The sequence below is a fragment of the Sander vitreus genome, chromosome 1 (genome assembly GCF_031162955.1).
Source record: "Sander vitreus isolate 19-12246 chromosome 1, sanVit1, whole genome shotgun sequence".
In the NCBI taxonomy this organism is placed as follows: Eukaryota; Metazoa; Chordata; class Actinopteri; order Perciformes; family Percidae; genus Sander; species Sander vitreus.
In genome coordinates this window covers 32,214,542-32,229,741 of record NC_135855.1, presented here as the reverse complement: position 1 = coordinate 32,229,741, position 15,200 = coordinate 32,214,542, and the positions used below count along the sequence as shown (strand labels likewise).

Here is a 15,200-nt window from a genome sequence, read left to right as displayed (position 1 = left end):
AATTAATTTAGGCTGTGTTGCCAAATTACATTTTCTTTTTGTAAATTAGAGGACAAAAATGAAATTTTGGGAACAGCTTGGTGAGTGCCTGCTGGGTTGACATTTGTCACTGCTCTTAGAGCTGAAACATGGCCTGGACTAAAGACAAGACTGAGGCTGGAGCCTGCAGGCTGAGGCTGTTGTCCTTAAATGGGGGAATGGAAAGGTCTAAAAACAATATTTTCTTGTTTTGGAGCTTCATAGCTATTTCGGTTATTAATGCATGCCACTTTAGTAACATCCTCCCTGGGGTGTACAGTTATTACCTCTCTTGTTAAAAGTGTTGAAGTGCTGATTTCACAATGCCTAATTTAGCCCTGGCATAGCAGAAATGCTACATGAACACTGCACTGTTAGCCAAGCAGACAGCAGGATACTAGGCTAGTCTGGGTTTTGGCTCATTGGGGACTCAACCTGCCATTAGCAGTAAGAACTAGTACAGCATCTGATACAAGACAAGGTTCATGTTCAGCCTGACGGAGCCCCACTCGCAGAATGTATTCTAAAGATGGCCGAGACAAGCACAGGAAATTTCATTGCTCATGGAACATTAGATTTCCCATCGATTAGTTCAGCTTCACATGAATAATGAGCACAAACGGTTTGCAGAACATGGCTTTGTTTTGACCTACTTCACTGCACTACAATTTATGTAGCTTCTTGCATTTCCACCTAACGTCCGACAAGGGCTGAGGGAGGAGGGCTGGGTTTTACCCTACTTTTATTTTTAAAAAGCTGTCACTTTAACGGGCATCATTTTAGAATCTGAAAAACTACTGTGCTTCACAAATATTTTTTCAGCCCTGAATAATACTGTGCTTTGCTGGTGTCTCAGCAGGGATACAAGCAAGAGAGATAAAGTGTAGCGCAAGTTATTTTGTAAAAACATGGTGGTGTCTGAAGAGCTACAATTACATGCTGAAAGAAGAAGCACGTAACACAGGGCTCACTGCAGCTGCTTCTATAGAATTGAGGATTTCCAGCAAGATGGTTGGTTTTAAACCAATTATAAGCATTCATTTCATCCTCCTGTCTCTTTTAAGTTTTGGTAATGTCAATCCACTTTGTATTATTACCACCTTGCTATGATATGGAAGGTTTTGTCCCACGTCCTCCTTCGCCTCTTCGGGTAAATTTGATAGTATTATTGGTGCCAGGTCAGCTGTCAGCAGCCTTGCCAGGGAGTGCGCACAAACATAATTCTCTCTAATCTTCCTTCTGTCATCCATGTGCATGCAGGGGACCATCTCTCCCGTCATTTGGTCCAAGTGATTATCCCAGTGATTTTTCACTTGGTTGCTGCTAATGTATAGAGGCTGGTGATTACAGTGTGATTAGAGGGAAAGGTGAAATAGCATGTCTAATACGGTGCAGGAGATAATTGAAGGGTAGTGAGCACAGACATTAGCCAGGTTCGAAAATGCTGTTCCAAGGGGAGAGCTGCTGAACAGTTGGGCTGAGGTTTGGAAAGGCATGGCTGCTCTTAGGACAGGGGATAGAGAGGGTGTAGATGGCACGATATCAAATCCTTCTGCTTATGCAAATGACAAAGAATAATAGTGCATTGAAGAATCTGCTGGCACATTTTTAGCGGTCCCCTCCTTCAGTGATTCGGAATAGGTCTTGTCTGCGTTTCTCTCTAAAAGCTGGAGAAAGAGGGAGGGAACGGCAAGGAGGAGAGTCTCGGTAGCAAACAGGAACTGGTGGGAAAGCCTAAGGTACCCCAGTCATATTTGAACCCTTTAATCCTGTTCTTTAAAAGCATATAGCATACAGCACAGATAATGTTCACTAGGAGCTTTATCGAATTCTGATTTCTTGATTAAGTCATTGGGCATCATCCTAAAAGCATCAGTTTAAAGGATCTCAATGTCATGTTTGGTTATTGACTTCCTCTCTTCACTTCCCTCTCTCCTTCTTGCCCAGCCATGCCTCTTGCCGCCAGCTGCCGGCACTCAAAGGGCTGGTGTACGGATGTGAGCTGGTGTTTAACAGAGAAAATTGGGAAGTGTTCAGAGTGACTAAAACTGCATCGCTCCTCACTCTAGACTCATTCCAAACATATTGATCCGCTTTTAGAGAAGAGCCTGCATCCAGAGCTCTAAAACAGTCAAAATAAAGGCTACAGGATTGTAAATCAAGACGTGACAGTACCGGAGTGCTTTACTCTGTCCTGCCTGGCGTCAGTGTCAGAGAGGCTACAAGCGAGCTGAACGATGTCTAAGAGTGACTGTTATATCTAATTTAGATATAGTCTGTTTAAGCAGTAGCTTTTTTTCCTCCCCCATAGGCTGTATGTATAATATATGAAGAAGCAGGTCAGGGAACATGTTAATAGTGGAATTTACATTAAATTTGACAGAGCTAAATGAGCTCTAAAAGCCCGCACTCCTTTGCCATCAATACTGTAAATCGAGTTTGTCTTCAAAGAAATGTTTGTTTGTATCTGCCGAGAGACGAGAGGAAATTTTTCTCAATCTGGAGTTTTGCAGCAGCTCCAGTGGAAACACATTTCCTTGGCATGTCACTTATATAAGTCCTGGTTGTTTACGGGCATACTTAGTTTTTTTGACAGAATTCCATAATGCCATAAGGGCCTTTTTCATTTGTATACTGAGTTCATTCTGCTGGCAGTTTCAGTAGCTGTCACCTTACTCCTCCCTTTCTGTTGCCCTCATGACCGTGCATTTGTCCATCTCTCTTAGTAGAACCCTAACCCTTTAACAATTTGTGGCTTCATAATTCACACTCCTTGTTGTAATACAAAAGGTCAAGAAAAAAAACAGAAAAAAAACAAAAGACACCCCATGTCCATTTTGCTTGGTCTTTACAGTGGATTGTCGCTTGAACACAGAAGGCTAGTGAGAAGCCTTAAATGTCTGCACCCTGTCCAGCACAGACATGAGTAAGTTCTGTGTTTTTTTTTCTCTCGTCTTTCTTTTTTCTTCTTCTTCTTCCAGAACAGTCTGTTCATAGCTGTCAGAGAGTGTGGTGACTTATACATCATGATGAGCGAGATATCCAGTGGCTGATACCTTAACATCCAAGAAAAAGAGACTCGTTGCGTACAGGGGCAGATGAATGTTTTCCTTCCCCCCCTTTGCCCCCTTTTCATTACGACTTCAAGTATTTTTTTTAAACAACAGCAAAAGTTAGCAAATCTACATTTTATTCTACTCTACTTTACTATTCTACAACCTGGTGCTAAATCAGCATCCAGAGCAAAAGATCAGCCCCTATACTACGATGCCATGTCTTTTTTTTAATACATTATTTCCATTTTCTTTTATTCGTACTTACAGTAGGCCACTGGATATTGATTTTAATGATTTTTTTTACTACGAGTAAATTGTAATACTTGCAGCTACAAGGTATGAGTTTTTAAATATATATTTATATATTTATATATTTATATTCTTTTAAAAAGCGTTTAGTCCTTTGGTCCCTATTTCCTAAGGAATGATGCATGTAAATTATCCTGGATTCTCCTCTTCTCTCCTCTTCTTCTTCTCCGTTTCTTCTTTGATCCAGAGCTTGCCCTGTCACAGAGCACAACACCTGTGTAGGCACAAAAACCAAAATGGCAGCAGGCTGGTGTTTATGTGTGTGTGTGTGTGTGTGTGTGTGTGTGTGTGTGTGTGTGTGTGTGTGTGTGTGTGTGTGTGTGTGTGTGTGTGCACACACCCATGTGTTTGCGTCAGTACTTGAGTTGGCATTTGCACGTACTTATGTACAAAGTTTTTTTTTATCATTTTCACTTTTTTTAAGTGTAGCATCTAAATGTGTATGTTTGGTTTGTTATCTGTGTTTATGTGTGTTTATCTATATCCTGTGTCAGTATGCATGCTTTGAGCATAATGAGTTTCTATAAAGGTTTTTTTTTTTTCTTCCCATCATGTCTAAAAAACAGCAGCAAAAAGTTGGTCTCTGCAAAAAATCTTCTTTCACAGACGCCAAAGCAAAACAGGGAAAAAAGAGGCATTTGCGAAGAAAGAAAAGACAAAAAACAAAACAAACAAAAAAACAACTCTGGGATCCCTCTCTCAGTCACCCAATCTTTCAGCGGGTTTCCAGCAGGATCAAGGGACCACGCTTCCTTCATGATATGTAGCAGAGCAAGAAGTCTTTGTACTTTTACTGCACTTGTGGAAATAAGGTGTTGTGGCCCTTCATCCTGTGACACAGAGAGAGAGAGAGAGAGCGAGAGAGAGAGAGAGAGAGAGAGAGAGAGAGAGAGAGAGAGAGATGGGGGAGAATAAGGAGAGTGGATTCAGTAAGGCTGTGGTAACATGCTCAGGGTTGCTGGCTCCTGGTTATCACACAGACTGACAGGCACAGCCAACAGCATGAGAAACAGACGGGGAGGAGAAAAAAATAGAGGAGTGTGTCAATCAAAACCAGAAATAAGTGGGCTAGAGGTGGGGTGGGAGATTTGCGTTTTAACCATATGGAACAGACATCTACACTGTGACAGCACTAATCCAAGGAAGGCCTAATTTAAACTGACTACATCTCCCTTCTTGAAAGGAAATACAGCTGAGTGTTGCCTGAGATGTTGCTGTCATTTATTGTATTGTTAATTCATTACAAACTACCAAAAGAACAAGAAGGAAACAAAGAAAAGAATGTTGAAATTGTGTAATCATTATGACAGAAAAAAATGATGGTTGTCCAATGTAAAAAAAAAAGTACATATTTCAAGAAATTGCGCCTGATTAGGTTCCAGTGGAAAAAAACAATATAGCATCTCCCTTGCGTTTGTGTTGACTTAAAACACTGCACTATCACTAAATATGTTCATGCTGCCGAGCTTTGGATATAAAATATGTAGTTTGCAGCCTGTCATCCCTAAAATGTTGTGAGCTACGATGTGGGTGAAGAAAGGCTACGCAATCACAGCAAATCACTCTGTGCGAACATGAAAGGGACTTTGGGACAGGAACATGTGTGCCCAGACGCTCTTTGTTCTACCTTTCCATTCCTGTAAATGAGCTTGTTACCATTTCATAATAGATCTGCTTTTTAGATGCAAGAGCGGGGATTCTGGATTATTTCTTATGTGTGCCAAAGCGAGCCCAGACATTAGCAGCATAAAGCAGTCCCGATTACAGATGCTCTCTTTTATATGCCACTAGCGCATATACTGTACATCTACCACACAGCATAAACACACAGTGGCTTTAAAATAGACCTTTTTTTTCTTTTTCTTTTGCCAGCATTATGCCCTCCCCCAACACCGCCACCTACTTAGATGGCTCCATAAAAGACACCTGGCAGTTAAGAGGCATAGTTGGTGCCAGAAAGACTTTATCCCTCCCGGCTTGCCTGGCAAGACCCCCCCTGAGTTCATTGGATAGACTACGGGAGGGAGAGTCGCCTGCAGGGCTTCTGAACGAATAGAGCAGTACGAGTTCGATGAAAATGACTAACTCTTATCAGGGTTTTGCCTGCAGGGATAGAAACAAACTTGCAAAGAAAGGACCCTTTTCACTCTGAATTCTGTTTGCTGCCTTTTTCTTTTTACAGATCGAGTAACAATTATCTCAGATACAAGCCACAAACCATAAGAGCTAATTTATCTGGCGGCACAATCCTACTGAAAAACAACATGCAGTAGCAAATACTCGTCCCAGGTATTTGTATTTTTGTAATATTCTGCTCCCTGCTTATACTTTACATCTATGTGTACAGCATGGCTGTATGGTGGACATATGTTGACCATGTGTGTCTGCAGCGCTGCCTGCAGCTCTGCGATCACGGCGCAATTGGTTTGCTCCCTCATAAATAAATACATGGGAAGTGATTCTCATGTTAGGCAAACAAAACAATCTTGCAGAAGCACTCCCTGTGCAGATGGAATCCATGGAGAAGTGGAGTGTCAACATTTGCCTGTGCTCTCTGCGGGAACGGTGGAGATTTAATTGGCTACCAAAACATAGGGTCATCTTGGCCATCTCTCAACTAAACAGCTGTCGATTGGGGGGAGAAAAAGGTAATTTTTGGCAAAGATTTAGACTTTCATTAAAACAATAAATTAAAAAAATCAAATAATAGTTTGCTGGAAAAAAAAAACAGTTGATGCGAATGTGAAGAAATAGAGAAATAGAAAATACAGGACATCCATACACATGAACCCCACAAGAGAAGTAAAACATCACAAGGGCACACGGTACAATAGCACAAAAGGGTTAAAGGCCACTTCCAGCTATAATCAACCAACCAGTAAGCACGTCAGTTACATTATGTACAACAGGTACTAGCAAAGAAAAGGCATCGTTTTACTGCACTCCACAAACTGCCAATATACAATATATACAGTGGGGAGAACAAGTATTTGATACACTGCCGATTTTGCAGGTTTTCCTACTTACAAAGCATGTAGAAGTCTGTAATTTTTATCATAGGTACTCTTCAACTGTGAGTGACGGAATCTAAAACATACATCCAGAAAATTACATTGTATGATTTTTAAGTAATTAATTTGCATTTTATTGCATGACATAAGTATTTGATATATCAGAAAAGCAGAACTTAATATTTGGTACAGAAACCTTTGTTTGCAATTACAGAGATCATACGTTTCCTGTAGTTCTTGACCAGGTTTGCAAACACTGCAGCAGGGATTTTGGCCCACTCCTCCATACAGACCTTCTCCAGGTCCTTCAGGTTTCGGAGCTGTCGCTGGACAATATGGACTTTCAGCTCCCTCCAAAGATTTTCTATTGGGTTCAGGTCTGGAGACTGGCTAGGCCACTCCAGGACCTTGAGATGCTTCTTACGGAGCCACTCCTTAGTTGCCCTGGCTGTGTGTTTCGGGTCGTTGTCATGCTGGAAGACCCAGCCACAACCCATCTTCAATGCTCTTACTGAGGGAAGGAGGTTGTTGGCCAAGATCTCGCGATACATGGCCCCATCCATCCTCCCCTCAATACGGTGCAGTCGTCCTGTCACCTTTGCAGAAAAGCATCCCCAAAGAATGATGTTTCCACCTCCATGCTTCACGGTTGGGATGGTGTTCTTGGGGTTGTACTCATCCTCCTTCTTCCTCCAAACACGGCGAGTGGAGTTTAGACCAAAAAGCTCTATTTTTGTCTCATCAGACCACATGAACTTCTCCCATTCCTCCTCTGGATCATCCAGATGGTCATTGGCAAACTTCTGACAGGTGTGGACATGCGCTGGCTTGAGCAGGGGGACCTTGCGTGCGCTGCAGGATTTTAATCCATGACGGCGTACTGTGTTACTAATGGTTTTCTTTGAGACTGTGGTCCCAGCTCTCTTCAGGTCATTGACCAGGTCCTGCTGTGTAGTTCTGGGCTGATCCCTCACCTTCCTCATGATCATTGATGCCCCACAAGGTGAGATCTTGCATGGAGCCCCAGACCGAGGGAGATTGACCGTCATCTTGAACTTCTTCCATTTTCTAATAATTGCGCCAACAGTTGTTGTCTTCTCACCAAGCTGCTTGCCTATTGTCCTGTAGCCCATCCCTGCCTTGTGCAGGTCTACACTTGTATCCCTAATGTCCTTACACAGCTCTCTGATCTTGGCCATTGTGGAGAAGTTGGAGTCTGTTTGATTGAGTGTGGACAGGTGTCTTTTATACAGGTAACAAGTTCAAACAGGTGCAGTTAATACAGGTAATGAGTGGAGAACAGGTCTGTGAGAGATGGAATTATTACTGGTTGGTAGGTGATCCAATACTTATGTCATGCAATAAAATGCAAATATATTACTTAAAAATCATACAATGTAATTTTCTGGATTTTTGTTTTAGATTCCGTCTCTCACAGTTGAAGTGTACCTATGATAAAAATTACAGACCTCTACATGCTTTCTAAGTAGGAAAACCTGCAAAATCGGCAGTGTATGAAATACTTGTTCTTCCCATTGTATATATATATATATATATATATATAAATGGAGGGCAGAATATAAAGAGATAGAGTTTAGAGATATCAATCAACGCCACGTCATGCAACGCAGTCACAGTCCCACCACATGACGTCATCCAAAAGAAAATGACACCATGGGTTCAACTTACAGCTGTGGGAACTTGGCCCCATGACAGGTGTGTGGGTGGGTGGGGGGGTGGCTATAGCGGAGAAAGGCCACCTCACACTGTGATTGGTCATGTCAGGTTGCCAGGTTGGTGGGAGTGCAAAAAAAGGAAAGAAACAGTGGTATTTTCTTTTCCTTAAGTTAGAATTCAAAGCATCCTTTCCATATGTATTCCACACGCTCACTTATTTGGCCCGACAAATCAAATGAGGTTATTATGATTATTTCCATAAAAACTGAAGAAAAAAGAATTGACAAGTAAAACAGAAATAACAGAACAAATAGTCTCACACAGCACAAAAAAAGGCCTTTTCTTGTGCCTCGATGTGGTGGTGAAATATTCTCAGGCTGACAACATTTGCAGGTTAAAAGGTTGAATTGATGTTTTTATATTCACAAAGATAACCCTTAAGGCAGAAATGCATATTTTAGAAACTTGTCCTGTCTACTGTAATTGGATTTGCCTTGCATTGTTTGCTATGAGGGTGGCCGTACAGTGAGTGCTTCAGCTTTTTTGCATTAAGTTTATCTTTAAGACACAGAACGCAATTTCTGAGTAGCTGGGCCCCTGAGACCAGCAGAAGAGAACACTGTCTGATCGTGTTTTTAATTCAACTTCAAAGCGAAATCGTCCGTATTAGAGAAAAAAAAAGGGGGACTTCTAAAGTTATCTACATGTTGAAGTTTTACCTAAGGAACACAGAAAAATCATCATTCAAGTTTCATCGTTATAATGCAGTTGGATTTAGAAAATTAAACAGTTACAGTTGAACTTAACTTATTTTAGTCTTTTGCTCAAGAACTCAATGTACTGTCTTCTGCAATACAAGGCAATCAATGAAAAGGAGAAAAAAAAGTTCTTTATAGTAGATTGGTCAAATTTTTCAAAGCCAACTTCTTTAAATAAGATCCCGCATGGGTTTTAAGAATCTATAAACCAAGAGCTGGCTTCAGAAGCCCCACTAGGGTCTTTTTTCTTTAATGTTTTCATGGGATTGCTCTTGGTTTTGGTCTATTGGTTTTCCTTAACTCAACAACAGAAGTGATGTAATAACGGAAGAAAAACACAGAGATGGATTGAACCAGACCAAAGACGAAGGAGGACATGAAAAAACACACACTCTTACACGCATGCACGCACAAACACACACGCACGCATACACACACACACACACACACACACACACACACACACATATTTCCTGATAAAATGACAGAATGTTATTGTGGACAATGTCGGTACTTCTCATCTCAATGACTGCCGTGTCATTCAGTGCTGTTGGAGGATATTTTCCATTTGTCCCCCCCCCCCTCTTCTTAGGTTGTCTGCTTTGAAAGCTTCTCTTCAATTAGCAGGGCACAGCTCTATTCAAATGCTATCAGGCAAGAGATAAAGGGAGCATCTATCATTTGTATTGCATACCACCTTCCATTAATGCCATCTTGTGGCTTTTAAAGAGTCTCGTCTAAAACAAACGAATGGTATTACCATGCTTTTATTTATGGAGGAATATAATCCAGGCTTATGTTATTGTAATGAAAAGTTGCCTAGCCAATTGGGCGAAGAGAGGATGCATCTATATTATTTTGCACTGGCAGCTGCACTTTGTAACAGACGGGTGATGATTCTTTGAATCAAGCCTGACACTGTGAAATTAGATTTTATTGAAGGATGGTGCCACTTTAAGTAAACCTTCTATTTTATTATTTTTTATGAAAGCTCTGACTTTTTAAGGCCCAAACAAGGAAGGAAGATATTGGACTTATCTGGTGGCAGATCTACTATCAGCACAACCATACATTTGCAAGATCTCTCGTTTGCTCTACTGCTCTATGAGTACATACATCATAAAAACCAGCATCAATAAAAGTAAAAAAAAAAAAAAAAAACAGATACATGTTGGCATAGTTCACAACTATTCCGCAGTGGATGAGCTTGATTTCAGTAGGTAATATTTTCACTTAAAAATGTTTCAGTATTAAATGGTCTCTGTTGCTGTGGATGTGTAAAACTGGCATAGTTTGAAATTAACAGTTATCATATAGTTTTGAACAGATTTTTCCCCAGAGCCACACAACACATGTCCAACATGTTTACATTGGCATTTGCAGTCATAGCATTCAGTTCTGCTTTGCTACAAGGTTGCAGTTAATCAAAAAGAGATAGGAGGACATGCACTCATTGGATAACCAAGTTAAAATTACAATACCACAACATTCCTATGCTATGTTTTTGCTAGTTGTGAAAATTGGCAAACAATAAATTGCGGAATATGAAAATGGACTATGACTTTCAGTTGAGAAAAGAGTGGTGAAGCCTCAATTGGACTAACCAAATAGTGCTTTACTAGGGTTGGTGCTGTTTTCCACCGTTAAACAAGCCACTGTCGTTTGTAGGGTGAGTAAGTGCTTTTCCATTAAGCGTCTTTGTTGATGTATTTTTGTGAGCACAAACTTTTCTTTCAAACACTATACATTTACTCATCATGCTCATCAGTAGTCTTGTAAAAAAAAATGTATTCCATAAATCTACTTTGTACTATTGTGCATCTCCTCAATGAATTTTCCTGTAAGTAAAGGTTCAACTGAAAGGGCCTCTAGATTTATCTAAGCAGCTGACAGGAATCTAATGCAGAGCTATTGTAGGAGAGAAATTACTGCTCTCTGGTTTTATGAATTTGTAGCTCAACAACTTGCATCGATTCTAAATGCCATCCTCAGTAGATGGGTAATTATGCACAGCTGGGTATTGATGATGTCATCAATTTGCACTGGAGAGTCCTGCAGGTACAAATTAGATTATTTAAACCCCAGAAGAAACAAAAACAATTCTGTGGACAAAAATCTTAAGAGACTGATTCTAAATTTCAACAGAAAGTATTTTATGCAAATGATGCATGATGGGCTTTCTACTGGTTGGAAGACTGGTGAGTTAGTGCAGTTAATTTTCCTCTTGTTCCATCTCGCCCTGCAGTTAACACCTCCCTGGATATATAATATAATGTCCATTTAATTGTTTTTAAATTGTATTTTAATTTTTTTAAGCTTTCAGTTATTAATGGTTGAATACAACAGAAAATAATCCTACATAGATTTAAATTCTAAAGAATATTCAACATGTTTGCATAATAGTTAAATGCACTCTCTGCAGCAACAATAACTAAACTATCCAAATGAAGAAAACGGTTTGGTTTGAGAACAGGCATGGCATAGAATGGCACGTCGTATTCTAGCATGGTTGTTACTATACCTGGGTATGGACAGCAGACAAGTCAGTAAGGTCGGTTGGCATCCTTTGGCCGCTTTAGCTGCACCTTCAGCCTCTTCATGCCTATCTGAAAGCCATTCATGGCCTGAATAGCAGCTTGAGCACTGGACGGGTTATCAAAACTCACAAAGCCTAAGACAAGAACACAGAACGGGAGAGAGATGGAGGCAGAGAAAAATGGGAAAATGGAACAACATACGAGGGGAGAAGAATGGGGGGAGAGATGAGAGAGAAACGGGAAGATGAGAAAGGGAGAGGGAAAGAGATGGGGAGAAAAGACAGGCGAGATGAAAGAAAAAAAGAGGGGAGAAGAGCCTTTTTAACTCTCAACAATGACACAACAATAGCTCTTTGTTTTCTCTTTTCAACGGATTAATTGAAAATCTTTGAATTAAAAAGATTACACAAAACACCACAAAGGGTAATAACACAGATATTAAAAATCAAACGAAGAAGAGCCATTAGAAACCGCGAGTTTAACTTGAACAGAGAACAAGAAAACATGAAAAGGTGTTCAGAGATTAGAGAGAGAAAAAAGGAGTCTCATGTTGTGTGAGGATTTTTAGACTGCAAAAAAATCTTGCAAAAGTCTGTAAATGTTACCTGAGTGTTTGAGGCATGCAAGAGTGGCAGAGCTGTGTGTGTATGTTCATGTACGTGTGTGACTGAGCTTGTATCTGAGTAAAGAGTAAAGGGCATGGGGGTCGTGACGAGATGCTAGGAGCAAGGTGTGTAGGACGGAGGTGCCTGCTGCTCTGAGTTATCACCTGGGTGTCGAGGCGGAATGAGCCCACAGCTTTCCACACCGGGACTCCTTGCCTGCTCTTATCAGACACCTCTGTGATTGACGGCCCGAATTTTCCGCCTGCCAGCTGATTTGATCACACCGCTATGGGTCCAATTTAATTTGGGGGGAGAGGGCAGGCTTTTGTCAGTGCAGGTGAGATAAGGCTGCTGCTTTTACAAACCCTTTAAACAAACTGAGAAGGGAAGGGCCTGTCAGTTGGCAGTGATCCCCCCTCCCAAAACACACACACACTATCCCTGGCTTTAATGAATCTCCATACCTCACATTTACATCCACATGCCAAAGAGGTGAAAGGATGCTGGGGGTCACAGTACAAGAAAGACTGCACTGCAATACATGCTTGAATCCATATATATATATATATATTTATTAAAAGACAATCTAAAAGCAGAATGAGATATTTGAAAATGCTTCCAGTTTTAGCTGTTTTCTCGAGACAAAGTAACTGGCTGATGTTTCATAGCCTTGATGGAGCACTGAGTGTGTGGTGCTATGAAATGCAATACCCCAGATGCTACTAGTGTTTGAGGTATGGCTCTCACAGCAGCCATCCATATTAGCAGAATGTCTGTATGTGTTGTAATGTTATGCATTTTTAATACAAACAAACACAAAGTTATTGGGTGACAATAGGGAAAAATCTAAGTCCAGGACCTGGTTGAGCAGCTGAGAATGCTACAGTATAGTAGTATAGTATAGTATAGTATAAAAGTCTCACATTGCCATATAAAAGTATTTACTATGTTGTGATGCTGTGCACTGATGCTATTTGGTACTATGAAAACCCTTTTCTGCACTATTGCAGGGGTGGCTGTAGTGTTGAGGTCCTGGTTCAAATATGCTTATAGGCTTTGACAAACTTTGTCCCCTGCTCTGCTGCAACAACCAATGAACTCCAGTTGATCACTTGAAGCTGCTTAAAAATTGTGCTACAAATTCGACAGTTTCAATACATTTCTATTCACTTTTTTTGTGATGATTATTTTACATTTGCAAGTGTTGATAGGAGATTTGCTTATTCTTTTAAAAAACATATGGCTTAAGGGTGACTGTTAAAGACTAAACGTGTGAAATTAACTGAGGATGGTGAATAAGTGCACAGTAAATACATGAATGTACAGATGGAATGGACATGCACAGGCAACTTTCCCCAACTTAAAAGTGGGAATGAAAAAAAAGAGTAATCTCCACATATAGATTTAGTGGGCTTCCTATTTTAGGTGTGTGTGTGTTTTATTCCATTCTTAGGGGACCTTTTGAAATGTTCAAGCTAAATCCAGCTAATTATCTCTATCAAGGTAAGCTTTGATACCTTTTAAAAGTCAATTTTGAGTGACTAAATGCAGAGGATTAAGACTAATGTTATATCCATAGAGTCCCAGATTAGATTAAACATAGTCTATGTCCTCGACGTTCCACTTCCGGGATTGCTCCGGTGCCGCAGGAAATTCCGCCAGATGCATGTCTTTTCGCCGATGTCCGTTTCCTTCCGCTTTCTTTGTGTTGGAATTTTAAACTCTGGTGTATTTATGAGGACTATGGTTAACTGCTCTTCAGATTTCTGCAGGGTAAATTGAGACAACTAGCTAGACTATCTGTCCAATCTGAGTTTTCTGTTGCACGACTAAAACAACTTTTGAACATACACGTTCACTTACTTCAGAAATACATCTTTTAAAAGAACGTGCTTCCTACAGTGACCTTTTCATCATATTCAAATTTCCAAGCTTCTCTGTAAACCCTCCATCTCAAAGAGGGATGTCTGTTTATCTTCTCTCAAAATCCCCAAATGTAGTTCACCGGTGCTGCAGAGAAATCAGGCCATGTACGCATCAATGTTTTTTTTTAAACTGACTAGAATCATTCTGCAGTGGCAAGCAATATTTCAGAGGTATTTCATTTAAATGTATTAATAATATTAACTAAATATTTAACATACTACATCTACTAGAGACTGTGATGTGCTGCTTTTTGAAACATTGTTAATCAGTTACTTTTCATTTAGTCCTATTCAAATTCACACTACAGTGCTTTGGAAATTATCTCCTCAACTAACAGTAAGGTCATTGGCTTTCTGTTAAAAGTTGTTTTTCCACACCAGTGTGCACAAGGCCAAGTATGTACATTTTTACAATGTACAATTCATCAGTCCATCCATCTATTTTTCTACATCTCTATACTGGATGTAGATATATATAATACAGTATATCTACACATGTACGTGAGTCTACAGTGCCCATTAACCACATCCTCAAGGCTAAACTCACATTTTTAAGATGAAGTGTTCCAAGTTCTTAGAGGCCTAATAACTTATCCCCCTTAATGCACAACATCATGTGCCTAATTTGTTAATGTCTTACAAAGGAGCCCTGGGGCTCCTGCTATAAAAAGTAGGGAGAAATGAGTGGGGGGGGGGGGAAATCCCCACAAAAGAATCATGGGTTGGATTGCTGTTTTTCAGCCAAGATCTTAATTACAAGCTGTGGAAAAAATAAGCCGGTGAGACTGATGAGGTCACCGCCCCTTTGCCCTTCCCCCTTGTTGACTGACGGATAGTGATAGCGAGAGGCATATGTTTCGAGAAGAGCACACAGAGGGAGAGAGAGAGAGTCCTGAGATGGACAGAACAAGACAAATGAGGGAAGAGAGGAAGAGAAAGCCTCATAGACATGCCATGTTGAAGGGAAACTGATAGCCAAAGAAAGCCAATGCTGGGAGTGTCTCTCTCTCTCTCTCTCTCTCTCTCTCTCTCTCTCTCTCTGCCTGTCTCCTGGGTGCTGCTGTCCAACTGAATCAACAGTATGGCCCACACCAGTCTATTATTATCTCTTTAAGCCCATGGATTCCACCTGCACCGCCTCCACCCTGATGAACTGGTTTGCTGTGTGGGAGGCGAGAGAAAGGCTGGTGTGGCAGGAAGCTGCTAGGTTCCCCAGCTGGAGGACTAGGGGGGTGTGCAGTCTGTGAAAATGCTTTTCTCTTGGGTAAGGGAGTCTGGGAATGGCAGAGAAGGAATGGATCCGT

General features: G+C 40.7%; 1 protein-coding gene across 7 annotated transcripts in view; it reads right to left on the bottom strand.

Moving 5' to 3' along the window:
• Positions 1-11,363: 11,363 nt before the first annotated feature.
• Positions 11,364-15,200, bottom strand: part of celf6 (CUGBP Elav-like family member 6) — a 141,193-nt gene continuing 137,356 nt past the window's right edge. For all 7 annotated transcript variants that reach the window (XM_078258084.1, XM_078258086.1, XM_078258082.1 and 4 more), the window contains one exon: positions 11,364-11,500. In XM_078258084.1, the coding sequence (XP_078114210.1) occupies positions 11,373-11,500 (128 nt within the window). In that variant the 3' untranslated portion in view covers positions 11,364-11,372. The remainder of the gene's footprint in view (positions 11,501-15,200) is intronic.